Source organism: Ictalurus punctatus, chromosome 22 (genome assembly GCF_001660625.3).
Source record: "Ictalurus punctatus breed USDA103 chromosome 22, Coco_2.0, whole genome shotgun sequence".
Taxonomy (NCBI): domain Eukaryota; kingdom Metazoa; phylum Chordata; class Actinopteri; order Siluriformes; family Ictaluridae; genus Ictalurus; species Ictalurus punctatus.
Genome location: NC_030437.2, coordinates 1,446,239 through 1,460,000, shown reverse-complemented (window position 1 = coordinate 1,460,000; position 13,762 = coordinate 1,446,239). Strand labels below are relative to the sequence as shown.

The 13,762-nt window shown below is 36.2% G+C and overlaps 2 protein-coding genes across 3 annotated transcripts in view; both read right to left on the bottom strand.

The window, feature by feature from the left end:
- LOC108255434 (BOLA class I histocompatibility antigen, alpha chain BL3-6) overlaps window positions 1–1,611 on the bottom strand; it is a 7,466-nt gene extending 5,855 nt beyond the window's left edge. The window contains exons 1-2 of the mRNA XM_053674388.1: window positions 1,412–1,611; window positions 1–125 (exon numbers count right to left, since the gene is read on the bottom strand). The exon at window positions 1–125 is cut by the window's left edge and continues 142 nt beyond it. Coding sequence (XP_053530363.1) covers window positions 1–125; window positions 1,412–1,481 — 195 coding nt within the window. The 5' untranslated portion in view covers window positions 1,482–1,611. The remainder of the gene's footprint in view (window positions 126–1,411) is intronic.
- A 7,995-nt stretch (window positions 1,612–9,606) lies between these two features.
- LOC108255440 (T cell receptor alpha variable 4) lies at window positions 9,607–12,033 on the bottom strand. Of its 2 annotated transcripts, none has more exons than XM_017451386.3 (6): window positions 11,465–12,033; window positions 10,797–11,144; window positions 10,676–10,717; window positions 10,446–10,459; window positions 10,283–10,311; window positions 9,607–10,018 (listed from the first exon to the last, which is right to left on the bottom strand). In XM_017451386.3, the coding sequence occupies exons 1-6, from the start codon at window positions 11,505–11,507 to the stop codon at window positions 9,997–9,999; spliced, it is 498 nt and encodes a 165-aa protein (XP_017306875.1). In that variant the 5' UTR covers window positions 11,508–12,033; the 3' UTR covers window positions 9,607–9,996. The 2 variants fall into 2 exon arrangements, with proteins under 2 accessions (XP_017306875.1, XP_017306873.2); XM_017451384.3 differs by having other exon boundaries at window positions 10,446–10,580; window positions 11,465–12,029.
- Between the last annotated feature and the right edge of the window lie 1,729 nt (window positions 12,034–13,762).

The following is a 13,762-nucleotide window of genomic DNA, read 5'->3' as shown; positions in this document are numbered from 1 at the left end:
ATCTTTCTTGATGTTGCTGTCATAATACTCGATCTGTTCTCCATCCATCAGACTGAGAAGCGTGAACTCTGGGAAATTTATTCCTGGTGTGACTGCAGTGTAATAGTACTGCAGAGAGTGTGTCACTGTAAAAGTTTACATTGTTTTAGTAACACTCATCCCACACAAAGTAAAACAAATAGACGTTATGTAATTAATAATGTATTATTTTCCTTCATGTCAGAGTTTGTTATATAAATTTGGCCAAATTCAGAATCCAATTCCCTCACCTAATAACTGAGTAAATAACTGATGTACAGTATGCCATTAACCAGCTGAGTTAGATAGACTGGCTATGTAGATCATTAGATGTTTATTACAGTATGAAAGCTCGGTATTAAACTTAAGATGTCACTTTTATGTCATGCAGTGAAGGTATTTATTGTGTTAAATACATTCAAGTACATAAATATTTGAACATAGGCAAAGTTATTGCTAATTTAGATGTTTAGCACAGTATATTAGAGATGAAATAGTGAACATGACCTCAAAGTTATTGGATGTGAGGGTATTTACATCCAAATCTGGTGAACAGTGTAAGACCTACAGTACTTTTCATATGTGGTCCCCCTTTTTTATGTGTCATGAGTGAGCGCTGATGAACAGGTGGTATTTATTATTATAATAAAGGAAGTGACTGGGTCTCACACACACTCTCGGCTTCAACTCTCATATAAACATTACACCTTTACACTCTAACACTAGTGTATTCTGATGTTTTTGCAGCGCTTACGCAAAATGTGTAATGCTTGCCAGCTCTGATAATAAAATATCATCAGCAATAAACATAGGATATTGATTATTGTTGTAGTTAATAATAATAATAATAATAATAATAATAACAACAACAATAATAATAGTAACAACAACAACAATAATAATAGTAACAACAACAACAACAACATCAATAACAATAATAATAATAGTAACAACAACAATAATAATAATAATAGCAGCCTTGTTGGGTCAACGCGTGTTTTGTCCAATAGTTACCCAGCCCTTTGGTTAAAAACAGATAATCTGGGGTGTTTTCAACGCAGCCAGTTTTAGAGTGTACCGTGTTTTACCATAATTATAAAACTATATAAAAGGTTAACTTCTAACAATTCTACTAACAATATAAAGTAAGTAAAACAATGTTTGAAGACCAGATCTGTGTTTCTCTAGTCATGGAAGACTGCGTAGAGGCTTGCAGTAACATTGATAAACACGCTTCAGGTAAACATTTTATTTAAAAAAACACGTAATATCGAACTGCACTAGACTACTTTGAGGTAATTTATTTACATAGACGTAATCTAATGTAAACACTGACAAACATTTATATAACGCAGTTTGCTCATTATTGTCTGGTTTATGTTTCTAAACTCACCTGCCGATGTAAGATGAGGAGAATATGTGAGAAACAGCAGAATGTTCATTAGCGCTCTGCCGTGCTCCATCTTACTGTCCTAAATAAACAAATGTTTACCAAAAACAAAAAGCTTTAGTTTTAATATTTTCGGCAAATCTTTTCCATAAGACGAGCAGCTCGCGCGCTGTGCGGAAAAGAGTCGCTGTGAAAGTTACATTTGACCAATGAGAATTCAGGATTCAGGCCGCGTCATCATTTTCTAGAAGAACTGAAACATACAGGTTTCGCCTGAAAGTGGAAGTAAAGTAAGCATGCATATCTGCATAGCCTGTGGACTGAACCTGAAGCTTCAGTTCTTATGTAATAGCCATTATGTTTCATGAAGCGTCTAAAATAACAAATCTGATGTATTTCTATATTGCTTAATATATGCGACTTCTTGTTTTGTTTTTCAGCTTCTAGAGTAACATCCATAAATGCATTTGAATCACAGTGAAATACATACTGCTGTAATTATTAGTAATAATAAACTCGACCCTGTGTAGGAAAAAGTGGTAAAGAAAATGGATGGATGGATGGAACTTGTTATTTCTTGTGTTCTCTACAGGACACAAAAGATACAGCAAAGGCATCTTCTTGCTTCCAAAATCCCAAAATTACTTCTAAAAAGTTTTTTTTTATTATCTCATACTCCAAGCTTTGTTATTCTTGGACTGGAAAAGTAAAGAAGGCAGTTTTATCCAGTTCTTTAAATAGTTTACTTTAATGTGTTGATGGACTACAAAGACAAAATGATATCGCTTTTCTGGAAAGATTTTATAGAGACCTAGATGACTGTAAAGTGTACTAAGGTCTGCTGAGGAGCTTTATTATGGAGGTATCATCTTGACACTGAGTCTATGTACACATGTTTTTGTCTTTTTGTCCCGTCAATGTCGTTATTCTTGTTTTGTTTCCTGTTTTCAACGACTACATTTACACGGACAGCAGTAATCTAATTATTGACCTTATTCTGAATGAGACAATATTCTGATTAAGGTGTTTTCGAGTTGCTTTTAGAATATTCCTTTCATGTTCCCGTTTTACATGTTATATCACTACATCCCCACGCCACGCCGTCCAACGTTCTTCTTCGTTATGGTACTGTATACAGTTTCGGGTGTTTCATTTTTAATTTTTCTTTAAGTGTGTTTATTTATTTGTCATGCTATACGTGCTAATAGACGACTGCTTGAAGCCATGGGCTGCGTCCGAAATCGCATACGTACCGTCTATATAGTAGCCGAGATACATGTATTTCACCTACTATATAGTAGGTAAGTACGTGATTTCGGATGCAGCCGTGTTTGTTTGCCGTCAAACGATTGATTACTGAGGCTAAATCAGATCACAGTGAAGTACCGCTATCCATTACCTCTGGTTTCCTCGGCACTGAAACATCTCTGCAATGCCAAGACATTTACTAAGCTGGACCTGCACAGTGCTTATAACCTGATCCACATCCATAAAGGGGACCAGTGGAAAACGGTCTTTAGCACCACCTCTGGCTACTTCAAGAATTAATTAAAAAATGCCAAACAGGCGCTCTTGTGCTTCTTCAGTGTTTAAATTACTTATTAATGATGTGCTCTGCAACGTGCTAGGCAAGTTTGTAATTGCATACATAGATGGTATTCTGATTTATTAACCACAACCACAACTACTAATCTCTGAAATATTTACATGAATTTCAGAGTATTTGGTATGTCCTCTTTTTGTTTTAAAGACGGTGTGCACTCGAGCTCACACAGACTCCACAAGTTTATGCAAAACCTGATGAGCTGTTAGATCAAATCCATTGGAGTGACATCTGAATATATACGCTAATATACGCTTCAATAAAAGAGATTAGGCATGAGAAAAATCTGACCTTTTGTAAAAGCAGTTTTTGTTTACATCTAAATAGGGACCTAGAAATAGTGCAGCATCTTGAATATTAAATATATTGAACGTTTACTTTCTGTTTTAAGCTACTAGATCACATGACCTTGTTATGTGACATGCTATTCCTCCTGTTAATCACACTCACCTGATCTGTGTTTCCCCCTTGATTAGTATCCCTGTTTCCACCTTTTTCCTGAACGAGGAAGTCTCACCTGGCTCACACTGGAAGCCTGTTTTACATTTCCGGTCTCCGGTGTTTATAGTGGCATTCACTAAATTCCAGGGGTTTCCAGACTGCAACGTACAATGGGCGTTTCTGGAGGTGTGGCAAAGACGCCCCCTTCCGAAAAAAAATACAGGTCACCGAACATGCGCAGAATACTTGGTTTTTTGCGTGGGCATTCCCAGGATCAGTGATGTAAAATGAAGGACAATACAGTCATACGGGTAACTATTTGTCAATGTTTCTATTGAAAACTCCTGTAAATCCTGAATCACCTGGTTCTTCAAGCTCTCAACTTTGCCCTTTCTGTGTAAATAAAGTTGAGTATGAAAACGTGGATAATTATGAGTTACGATACTGATCCTGAACAATACTGTCCATTCCAGATCATTTTATTACAAAATTGGCTAAGAAACTATCATTACATCGCAGGCTACTAAATTGTGCGTTGCAATGTGTTTACATATGTCATTTCCCTTTAGAACAGTAACAGGCAGAGAGGACTTTTAGCCGACTGAAACTCACCAAAAGTTACTTGTGGTCAAGCATGGGTGAGTTGCGTCTGTCAAATTTAGCACTGCTCTGCATCGAACAGGAAACTGCCGTTGACAAGGACAAGGTAGTCACCAGATTTGCCAAAGAAAAGGCAAGGATGATGAAGCTTTAAATAGCGTAAATTGCGTTTGTTGTGTAACGTATAACCTGGTTCAGTAATGCACTGTTCTCATTTGAAAAACTTTCCCCCTTTTGGACGGGTTTAATGAGTCTGTTCAGTTGTTCATTTTTCTTAATCAGTCTGTCTGATTGTTTAGGTCGGAGAACAACAGGTTGGAGATGTCAATGGATTTTTAAGTTATCTGTTTGTTTGTAGTTTGTAATACTGCACTGTTGTGCTTTGGTCTAATATAGTGGTTTTCAAAGTGGGGGCCGCCAGGGGGCGCCCGGGGGACCTCAACAATTTGGTGTGAAAAATAAATTCTCACTCTCAGACAAACAGACACACACACACACACACAATCAATTCCTAATGTTATGTAATGTAAAGATGTAAGATGTAATTATTAATAAAAAGGGGGATATATTCAGAAGTCTGTATTTTTAATGTGTTTTAAAGACATCTTGCAAAAGGGGGGCCTCGGTCAATGTTAATGCCATTTGGGGGGCCTTTGCTCTGGAAAAGTTTGGGAGCCCCTGCTCTAATGAACGCATTTACTGTTTTTTTGTGAACTATTTGGATCCTAAATGGAATGTATTGGGGCCTGAATGCATGCACAACAACCGCTCACTTTTTTAGCGCCTCGGTCCGGGAAGATAATGGCCGAAGAGGGGGAAGAATAGAACATGTTGACTGAGGCAGGACAGCCCACACACACACACACACACACACACACACACACACACTCTCTCTCTCTCTCTCTCTCTCTTTCTCTCTCTCTCTCTCTCTCTCTCTCTCTCTCTCTCCACACACACTTTCTCTTCTGTTCTGTTCCATAGTCTGTTCTTTTGTTCTCTGTTGTCTTATTTAAATGCAGATGCTGAAAAGTTATTGTTGTTAACATGTGAAAGTAAAGACAGTCAACTGATGGGAAAATGTTTTTCTTTTGTGGTGTGTGAGTGAGATTTTGTGTTGAAAATGACAGGTTGTGTGTTATTGTACCCATCACAGGACTGGGATGTGCTGCTTCATCTTGAACCCAGGTTTTATATCATATAAACAGAACAGAACAGACTTTGAGGAAGAGGTGTGACTTACAGTGCTCCATGTAGTCTGAGATTCAGGATTTTCCTTTCATTTTAATCAGACCCCAAGTAACTAGCAACGTGCTACTTGAGTAGTTTACTCATCGGATACTTTATTACTCTTACTCAAGTAATTATTAACATTATTACTTTTACGGTTACTTGACTGATTATTTTTATCAGCAGTTTTACTTGTACTTGAGTGGAATTTTTGCCTACTCTTCCCACCTCTGCACGTGCGTTCACGATGAAGTGCAACTTAAAACAGCGCATTAGCTGACTCAAAGTGACAAGTAGGCTACAGTATTATTAATTATTCAATAATTTGAGTATTCACTAATGTCTTTCAGTAAACTATAGATTGTTATCAATTTTAACTAGTGTTAGCTGCCTTGGTTTATGCCGTCACTTTGTTCACTCATGGTGGTTTTCTAGTTATAATATCAGTGCAACGAGCTAGCTTAGACATAAAAAAAAATTAGCAACATACCAGAAAAACTGTGAAGAATTCCCTGCTAAGGGTCTGTTAAAATAGTTTACAGCAGAACAATGGGCTTTGCTACAGAACTGTCAAGAGCTTCGGCTATGTGTTGGAAATGTGTGTTCATGGGACCATCATAGTATTTTATTAATCACCAAATAACTAATTTTAAAAAAAGCCACACTCATAAGGAAAAAAATTTGAGGGACATATTGAGTTAAATTTAAAAAAATGATAACTCTATTCCCTAAAAGAATTTGTGGAGACTTAAAATGAAAGTTTTGCTCAGTCACCATTCATTAACATAAGAATCAGCTTGGTTAAATTGTTTTACTGCAGCCAGCCACTAGAGGGCCTCGGTGACATATTGGCTTCACGTTCAAGTCTTTGTTATGAGGTCCACTCATAACAGCAAAATAAAGAAACGTCCCCTTTTCAGGAAACTGGATTTTAAAGATCATTTTATAAAATCCAAACAAGCTTTACAGATCTTTACTGGAAAGGGTTTAAATGATGTTTTTCATGCTTGTTCAATGAACCATAAACAATTATTACACATGCACCTGTGGAACAGTCCTTAAGACATGAATAGTGTACAGGTGGAAGGTGATTAAGGTCACAGTTACAATAAGTTAGGACACTAGAGAGACCTTTCTACTGACTGTGAAAAACACCAGAGGAAAGATGCCTAGGGTTCCTGCTCACCTGTGTGAACATGCCAAAGACCTGCTGCAGGGAGACATGAGGACTGCAGATGTGTTCAGAGCAATAAACTGTAATGTCTGTAATGTAAGACACCTGAGACGGTGCTACAGGGAGACAGGAAGGACAGCTGATCTTCCAAATAAGCAACTGCAGCATCAAAAACAAACCCAATATTATTATAGCCTGTTATGGCCTCAGTGCAAACAGACTCAATAAATGATCCTGTGACATATTAAACTGAAACCAATCGCAGTTTGAAAGCAAAAACATAATTTATTTAATTTTAAAAAATCATCAAACGACAACAAAGTTTATTGGGAGGACAAGCACTATCCTCTCATCTCTGATCAGCTGCAGCAGAATATGATTGGAGAGCTGGACAAAGAGATTACATTACAACCATTGCTACTACTAGTATATATGAGTTTGGTATGCTTGTTTTGTTGTTATAAACTTGTAATAACTGTGGGAGGATAAAATACACTGCAGCACTGATATTATTGTGAGGCTGTGAGCAGACAGTGTTGCTTATCAGATTTTCCTAACAAGAAACCATATCCCTAACAAGAAACCACTTGAAAAACCATATTTTTCAAGTGACTTCAGAAAAAAAGAAGCCCAAAGTCATTTATTATATACGGAACTGGCAACTTTGATAAGTGTACCTCAAACCATCAGATTCATCCACGCAAAGGAGCAGTGGCGAAGCACAACCCACGTTAAAATAAATAAATAAATAAATAAAAATAAACTCCTCAAATCACTTGCAGTTTTATGTTTCAAACAGAGATGGCGATAGAGAGGCAAAAGTTTAGTACTGTAGCTTTAATATAATGATTAAAAAATTATATATATATATATATATATATATATATATATATATATATATATATATATATATATATATATATATATATATATATATGTCATAAAACTGTTTTTTATTGTCCTTAAATGATCATCCTTCAAGGTATTTTAATGAAAATCTACTTGCTTACTCTGTTACATTAGATTGAAGATAGAAAGCTTGCCAGAAAGTAGGAGACATGTATCTCTGCATCCAGAAGCCAGCTCCAAAGAGGTGGTACAGCTTCTAAGGGGTGCAACTGAAATATTGACTATCTTCTCTAAACCTACCTCTAATCCCTTCACTTGCTGGTAGCCATCCTCTTGGGATGTAAATCCAAGACTACGTCTGTAGTCTGCAGACATACACTATATGGCCAAAAGTGTGTGAACCCCTGACCATCACACCCATATGTGTTTCTTCCTCAAACTGTTGCCACAAAGTTGGAAGCACACAATTGTATAGAATGTCTTTGTATGCTGTAGCATTATAGTGTCCCGTCACTGGAACTAAGAAGCCCAAACCTGTCCCAGCATGATAATGTCCAATAAACAACGAGATGTTTTTTTTTCTTCCTCTGCACACACCCACACTAAATGCTCGTTGTTCAATGAGCGTTAATCTTACATCCTATTAAAATACTTTATACACAAACGTATAATAAACACCAAGAGACACATGGGCTTCCCTCTGTTTGTATTAGCTCTGTGTCTGGTGCTTTAAAAGAGCTTTACACATAGGCTAAGTGAAACTATCAGTGTGATTTTGCAGTGAGAGATTCATCTGATTTGATAAAATTTATATTTGCACCAAGATTGATGAATAATAGAGACATGTTGGTAAACAGGGTGCACGTGGTTAGCACGTTTGCCTCACACCTCCAGGGTCGGGTTCGATTCCCGCCATGGCCCTGTGTGTGCGCGGGGTTTGCATGTTCTCCCCATGCTGCGGGGGTTTCCTCCCTATCTCAGGGGGCACAAGGCAGGGTACACCCTGGACAGGGTGCCAGTCCATCGCAGGGCACAATCACATGCACACTCACACACCGATTCATACACTACAGACACTTTAGACATTCCCCGGTGGGAATCGAACCCCGGACCCTGGAGGTGTGAGGCAAACGTGCTCCTGAAAGTACATGCTAGAACGTGCTAACCGCTAAGCCACCTAATTCCCTGAAAGGAACTATGATTAGGGAAAAAACAGAAAAAATTGGACATGTTACATGCAGTAGTCTGTACTGCACTCAACACTTAAATCATGAATACTCATGAATAAAGATATGACTGAGAAATACAAGACTTGTATAGTAGTGGTATGTACAGTAATACCAGTAACAGTAACCGTAAGAAGAAAATATTGCACACTTTACTCATTTATATTTCTTATTTTATTAAAAATAAAATTTTATTTAAAAAAACTTTACACCACTTAAATAAAATGTAACCCAACAATTAAATAAAATTAATTAGAAGATACCTTTTTCAGTCGTATATTTTTGAGAGGTTTTGAGAATGAGGAGATAATGCAATTTTTTTTATTTGCATAAAAATATTTTTCATATTTCTTGATTAAGTATTTTGATAGTGTATTACAATTTGTCCAATATACAAAATTCAAATAGTTGAGATAGATATAATGGCATAAGAAAGAAATAGTTTTTCCTCTGTTTACAGCCCTGTGTAAGTGATATTAGCGTGCATCAAGGCACAATCTACAAATACGAGAATGTAATTACTGAAACATAAAATTCAATTATGAAACCGGAAAATAATCTAATTTCAACCTCCAGATCCAACGAAGGTTGTGTGTTTCTAGTGTGTAACATTTTCTGGATGTCACTAATGAACAGCAATACCATGCATTGCACCATGTAAAAAAAAACTTTTGCCCCCTGTGACTCAATGAGCTTTTTAGAGGAGTTTTAAAGTCTAAATTCAGTCGCTAGACTGACAAAGGATTTACTACTTTAAAACTTATTTGTTTTATTTGTTGTATTTGTATTTGAATTTGAATACGTAACAGGTAAGTAAAAGTAATACTCAGGGTAAAATCTGAGCCCAGAGTTTTCTGTGTGATTGACTGGCTGCAGTTACTGTCAAATGGCGTCTTCCTGTCAAAGTAGCTGTTTCTTGGCAATGTATATTAATAAAATGTACCAGACTTTCTAGTAAACGCCAGAGGTCTGACTCACAAAACTAGGCAACACATAACATTAAACTCCAATTTTTGTCATCTTTATCATTAATAAAGTGGTTTTCTATATCCCAAAGGCAAAAAAGAACGCTTCTTACTGAAGGTGAATTTTATTACATTGAATACCAAATTGACAGGCATTAAAATAAAGTCACTGCAAATATTAGCGTAATATAATTTTGATCGATCAATTCTACCACAGATCTACACAGTTACCATATTGTCGTTATGCATAAATTCATGAATAAAAAATCATAAATGTATTTTCTGTTATGATGAAAGCATAAAACAAATCCCATTTCCTAAATCACCTGAACATTGTTCACCATTAATAAACAATAGATTACATGCTTAATTATGTATACATGTTACCTCGGTATTGCTAAATCATTGTTTGATGCCAGAATATATAACGTGGGGATCCTCCATTTGACTGCGTCTCCCTGGCCTCTTGGTTTTCTTATTAGAGAAGTGTAGAGCAGCATAATTCACTGAATCAGACTCTTGTTCCTGCAGTGAAACAGAAGATATGTCAGATTTCTTTGCTGTTTCACTGCTGCAAAGAAGGAAACTTCTTTCAACATAAGCTACAAGGAGAATTCAAAGCGTTCCTTTATATACAGTTCCCTCCAATATTATCACCCTCACTACAGATGAGCAAAAAAGGCAGTTGCTTTAATCAGTCCAACACCTAATGCAAAGCCACACCGTAATACAGCTGAAAGCCTTTCATTTTTATTTTGTTTGGTTTGAAATTTGTATCCTCAGATTTACCTCATCGTCTTGTCTATCAGTTTTATCACCTAGAGAGAAAACATATGAGAAATGTAAAACCTTCACAAAGTTTTACTAATTTACCATTATATATTAGATTTTTTTTGTTACAGTTAGAACACAGGAACGTTACTAAACTGAAGATCTGACAGTTTAACTTTACCTCTGTGCATTTTTCTGTGCTTCAGTAAATTGAAAATCAGGACACCGAGAAGAATCATGATCAACGGAGCAAGTATCATGGACAGAATGAAGAACACACCAGAACAGACTGAAACTTGGAAATGGGTCAAATTACCTTAAACAAAATAATATTTAAAAATTTATAAATGGAGCTGAACATCTACAATCATGTAAACATTATTTTTATTTATAACCATTGCAATGACAAACCATTTGCTCTTTCTGTGTCCTTAGAAAGTGTTTTATCATGTCCTGAAAAAGGAAATATTTATTTTACAATCTCAGTCATCTCAATCAAATTACTGCAATTATTCACTTTATATGTATTTACCTTTCACTTGTAAAGAGGTCGAGTTGCTAAAGTTAAATTGGTCCAGTTTCATGAAGCTGCAGTAATACAGTCCTGTATCAGAGACGGTTACTGCAGTGATTGTGAGAGACGTGCTCTTGCCATGAACAGACATCACTATTCTCTCACTTTCAGTAAAGAAGTAACACGTTGGTGATGGAGCTGATGTCTTAAACTGTTTGCACCCTAGAAGAAGTGGAACTGAATCACTTGTGTGTTTAAACCAGTAGATTTTATCTGTATCAGTCAGACCATGTTGGCACCAAATAGTGACGTTATCTCCAGCTTCTGCCTCCAAAGATAAAGAGCACAGAGTCTCTGAGATAAAACCTGCAACCCATAAAACAAATGTCTCATTTAGAATATATTTTTCTAAAGAATATTTCTAAATAAATGTTTTTTTTATTTACATTTCATATAAACAAGACTGTAATGAACACTAGACACTGTGCAGTTTAAATATTTTGATTTTAATTGTTTTATTTTAGCTTACAAAGGACATTAACAGATAGTAATGCCATAAGTAACTCATACTGTGAAGTTTTATTGTGCCAGCATCAGTAGTGTATATTCAGACAAAATGCAGATCTTAAAGGTCTCTACAATACTTATTTTTTTGAATAATCCAATTAAATAGGATAAACACTTACCAACGGTGCAGAGAAACAAAGGCAAAGTCGTAAAGTGAACCATTTCAGTTGTGTATGAGGTGAGAGAGAGAGGAAACTGTCTGTCAGGCAAATCAAATGATGATTTATATGTGTGTAGGGGGTGTGGTCAGTAACCTATAAATTTGTCACAATCCCAATATTGTTTCATTACCTGTAGCACTTACACTTTAATGTTATTAATCGGAGAGAGCATCTGATTCGTTTAGTTCACTATGTAACAAGTCTACATTTTTCTGAAGAAAGATGCAGTAAAGTTTTGTATTCATGAACACCAGATAGAAAGGGGACTATAAGGGGGAAAGTGATATTTTAAGGAATACAGCTGAAGATTAATCTTTCTGGTGATTCATGTGTTTTGTCCCAGTTAATAAATATCATTTTACAAGGCTGGTTGTATGACTGCTATAGTATACAGTCATGTGAAAAAATAAGTACACCCCATGGAAATTGTTGGTTTTTTAGACACATTTGGACAAGCAAACATTTGGTCCTCTTTGAAACAGTGCCTATTAATAAAGGTGATACACTATCAAATGACACATAAAACTGGCATTTTGTAGTAATTTTCACAATTTAAATGAACAACAAACAGATCAGTCACATGGAAAAAGTAAGTACACCCCTACATTTATCACACCTTGGGTGGTGATTGGGTCCCAGTAATTAGAACCTACTGAAGGAGTACAGGAGGAACCCATCTTATTTATACTCCTCTCATATCTAGTGTCTGGTATTCTGTTTGTTATTGGGGTGTGTGATGTCATCATGCCAAGATCTAAAGAGTTCTGTAAGACCTTCAGAAAAAAAAGGTTGTGGATGCCTATGAGTCTGGCAAGGGATTTAAAAAGATGTACAAATTATTTGAAATCACTCCCCGATAATGAAAATCATTTACAAATGGTGCAGATTTCAAATGACTGCCAATTTTTCCAGGACTGTCCCAGTAAATTCAGTCCAAGAACAGCCCATCTGATGCAAAAAGAAGTCTCCAAGAAGCCCAAAATTTCATCACAGTATCGGCTAGTAAGTCTTGCAACTGTTGGTGTCAAAGTGCATGCGTCTGCAGTCAGAAAGAGATTTGACCTGCATGGGAGAAAAAGCATGTCGGGAAAAAGACTAAAGTCTGCCAGTGAGCATGTAGGCAAAGACCAGGACTTTTTAAGAATAATGTGCTCTGGACAGACAAATCAAAGATAGAGTTGTTTGGCCACAGTAGCAGCAGAGATGTTTGGAGCAGATGAAAGACAGCTTTTCAGGAGAAGCACCTCATACTACTGTGAAGCACGGTGGAGGAAATGTTATGGTTTGGAGTTGTTTCACTGTCTCAGAGACTGGACAGCTTACATTCATTGATTCAACTATGAATTCTGCATCATGTCAAAGAGTTTATTCCTTGTGGATAATGTGAGGCCATCTGTCCAAAAGTTGAAGTTGAACCAAAAGTGGACCTTTCAACAGGATAATGATCCTAAGCACATGAGCAAATCCACCAAAAAATGGCTCAAAAAATGAGGGTTATGGAATGGCCTAGTCAAAACCTGGATTTGAATCCCATTGAAATGTTGTGGGGGGATTTGAAACTGGCAGCACATACAAGAAAACCCTCAAACATCATGCAACTGAAAGAATATTGCATGGAAGAGTGGTCAAAAATTCCAGCAAGCCAATGTCTGAGACTGGTGGACAATTATGCAGAACGCCTACAAGAAGTTATTTCTGCTAAATGGGGCTATACTAGTTTCTGAGGCCAAGGGTGCACTTACTTTTTCCACAGAAGATTATCACATCTATTGATATTTCTGTTGAATAAATTATTGAAAAAGATGATAAAATGTTTGAATATCCAAATATGTTAATTTTTTTTTTAACCAACAATTTCAATGGGGTGTACTTATTTTTTCACATGACTGTATTTTCAGAATGCAAAATACATGTTAGTTCTAAAGCATCTAAAGTAAAATATACACTACCAATTTTCTAAACATTAAAATTTTTGTTATATGTCAAGAAGTCAGTCGAAGTTAATCCTCTACAATTAGAAGATCCAAACACAACTGTGTATAAGCAAACTGAATACCAATTCTGACTGTTTATTTTATTGAAAACTGAGCAAGCAGATCTGGATCTCTAATGAGGCACTTGTAATACATAAATATACAGTATATTTCTGTTACAGTTGATACTGACGCTGTATAATATCAACTGTAAGACAAACAACCCCGTTTAAACATGTTGACTGGCAGCATAAGGCCTAATGCTTATGTATAATTAAACAAA

Coding starts and splice junctions, on each gene's coding strand:
- LOC108255440 (XM_017451384.3), bottom strand. CDS start 11,507: ATGGTTCACTTTACGACTTTGCCTTTGTTTCTCTGCACCGTTG. Junction 11,145..11,464: donor TTTGTTTCTCTGCACCGTTG/GTAAGTGTTTAT, acceptor TATGGGTTGCAG/GTTTTATCTCAGAGACTCTG. Junction 10,019..10,282: donor CTGATAGACAAGACGATGAG/GTAAATCTGAGG, acceptor GTTTCACTGCAG/GAACAAGAGTCTGATTCAGT.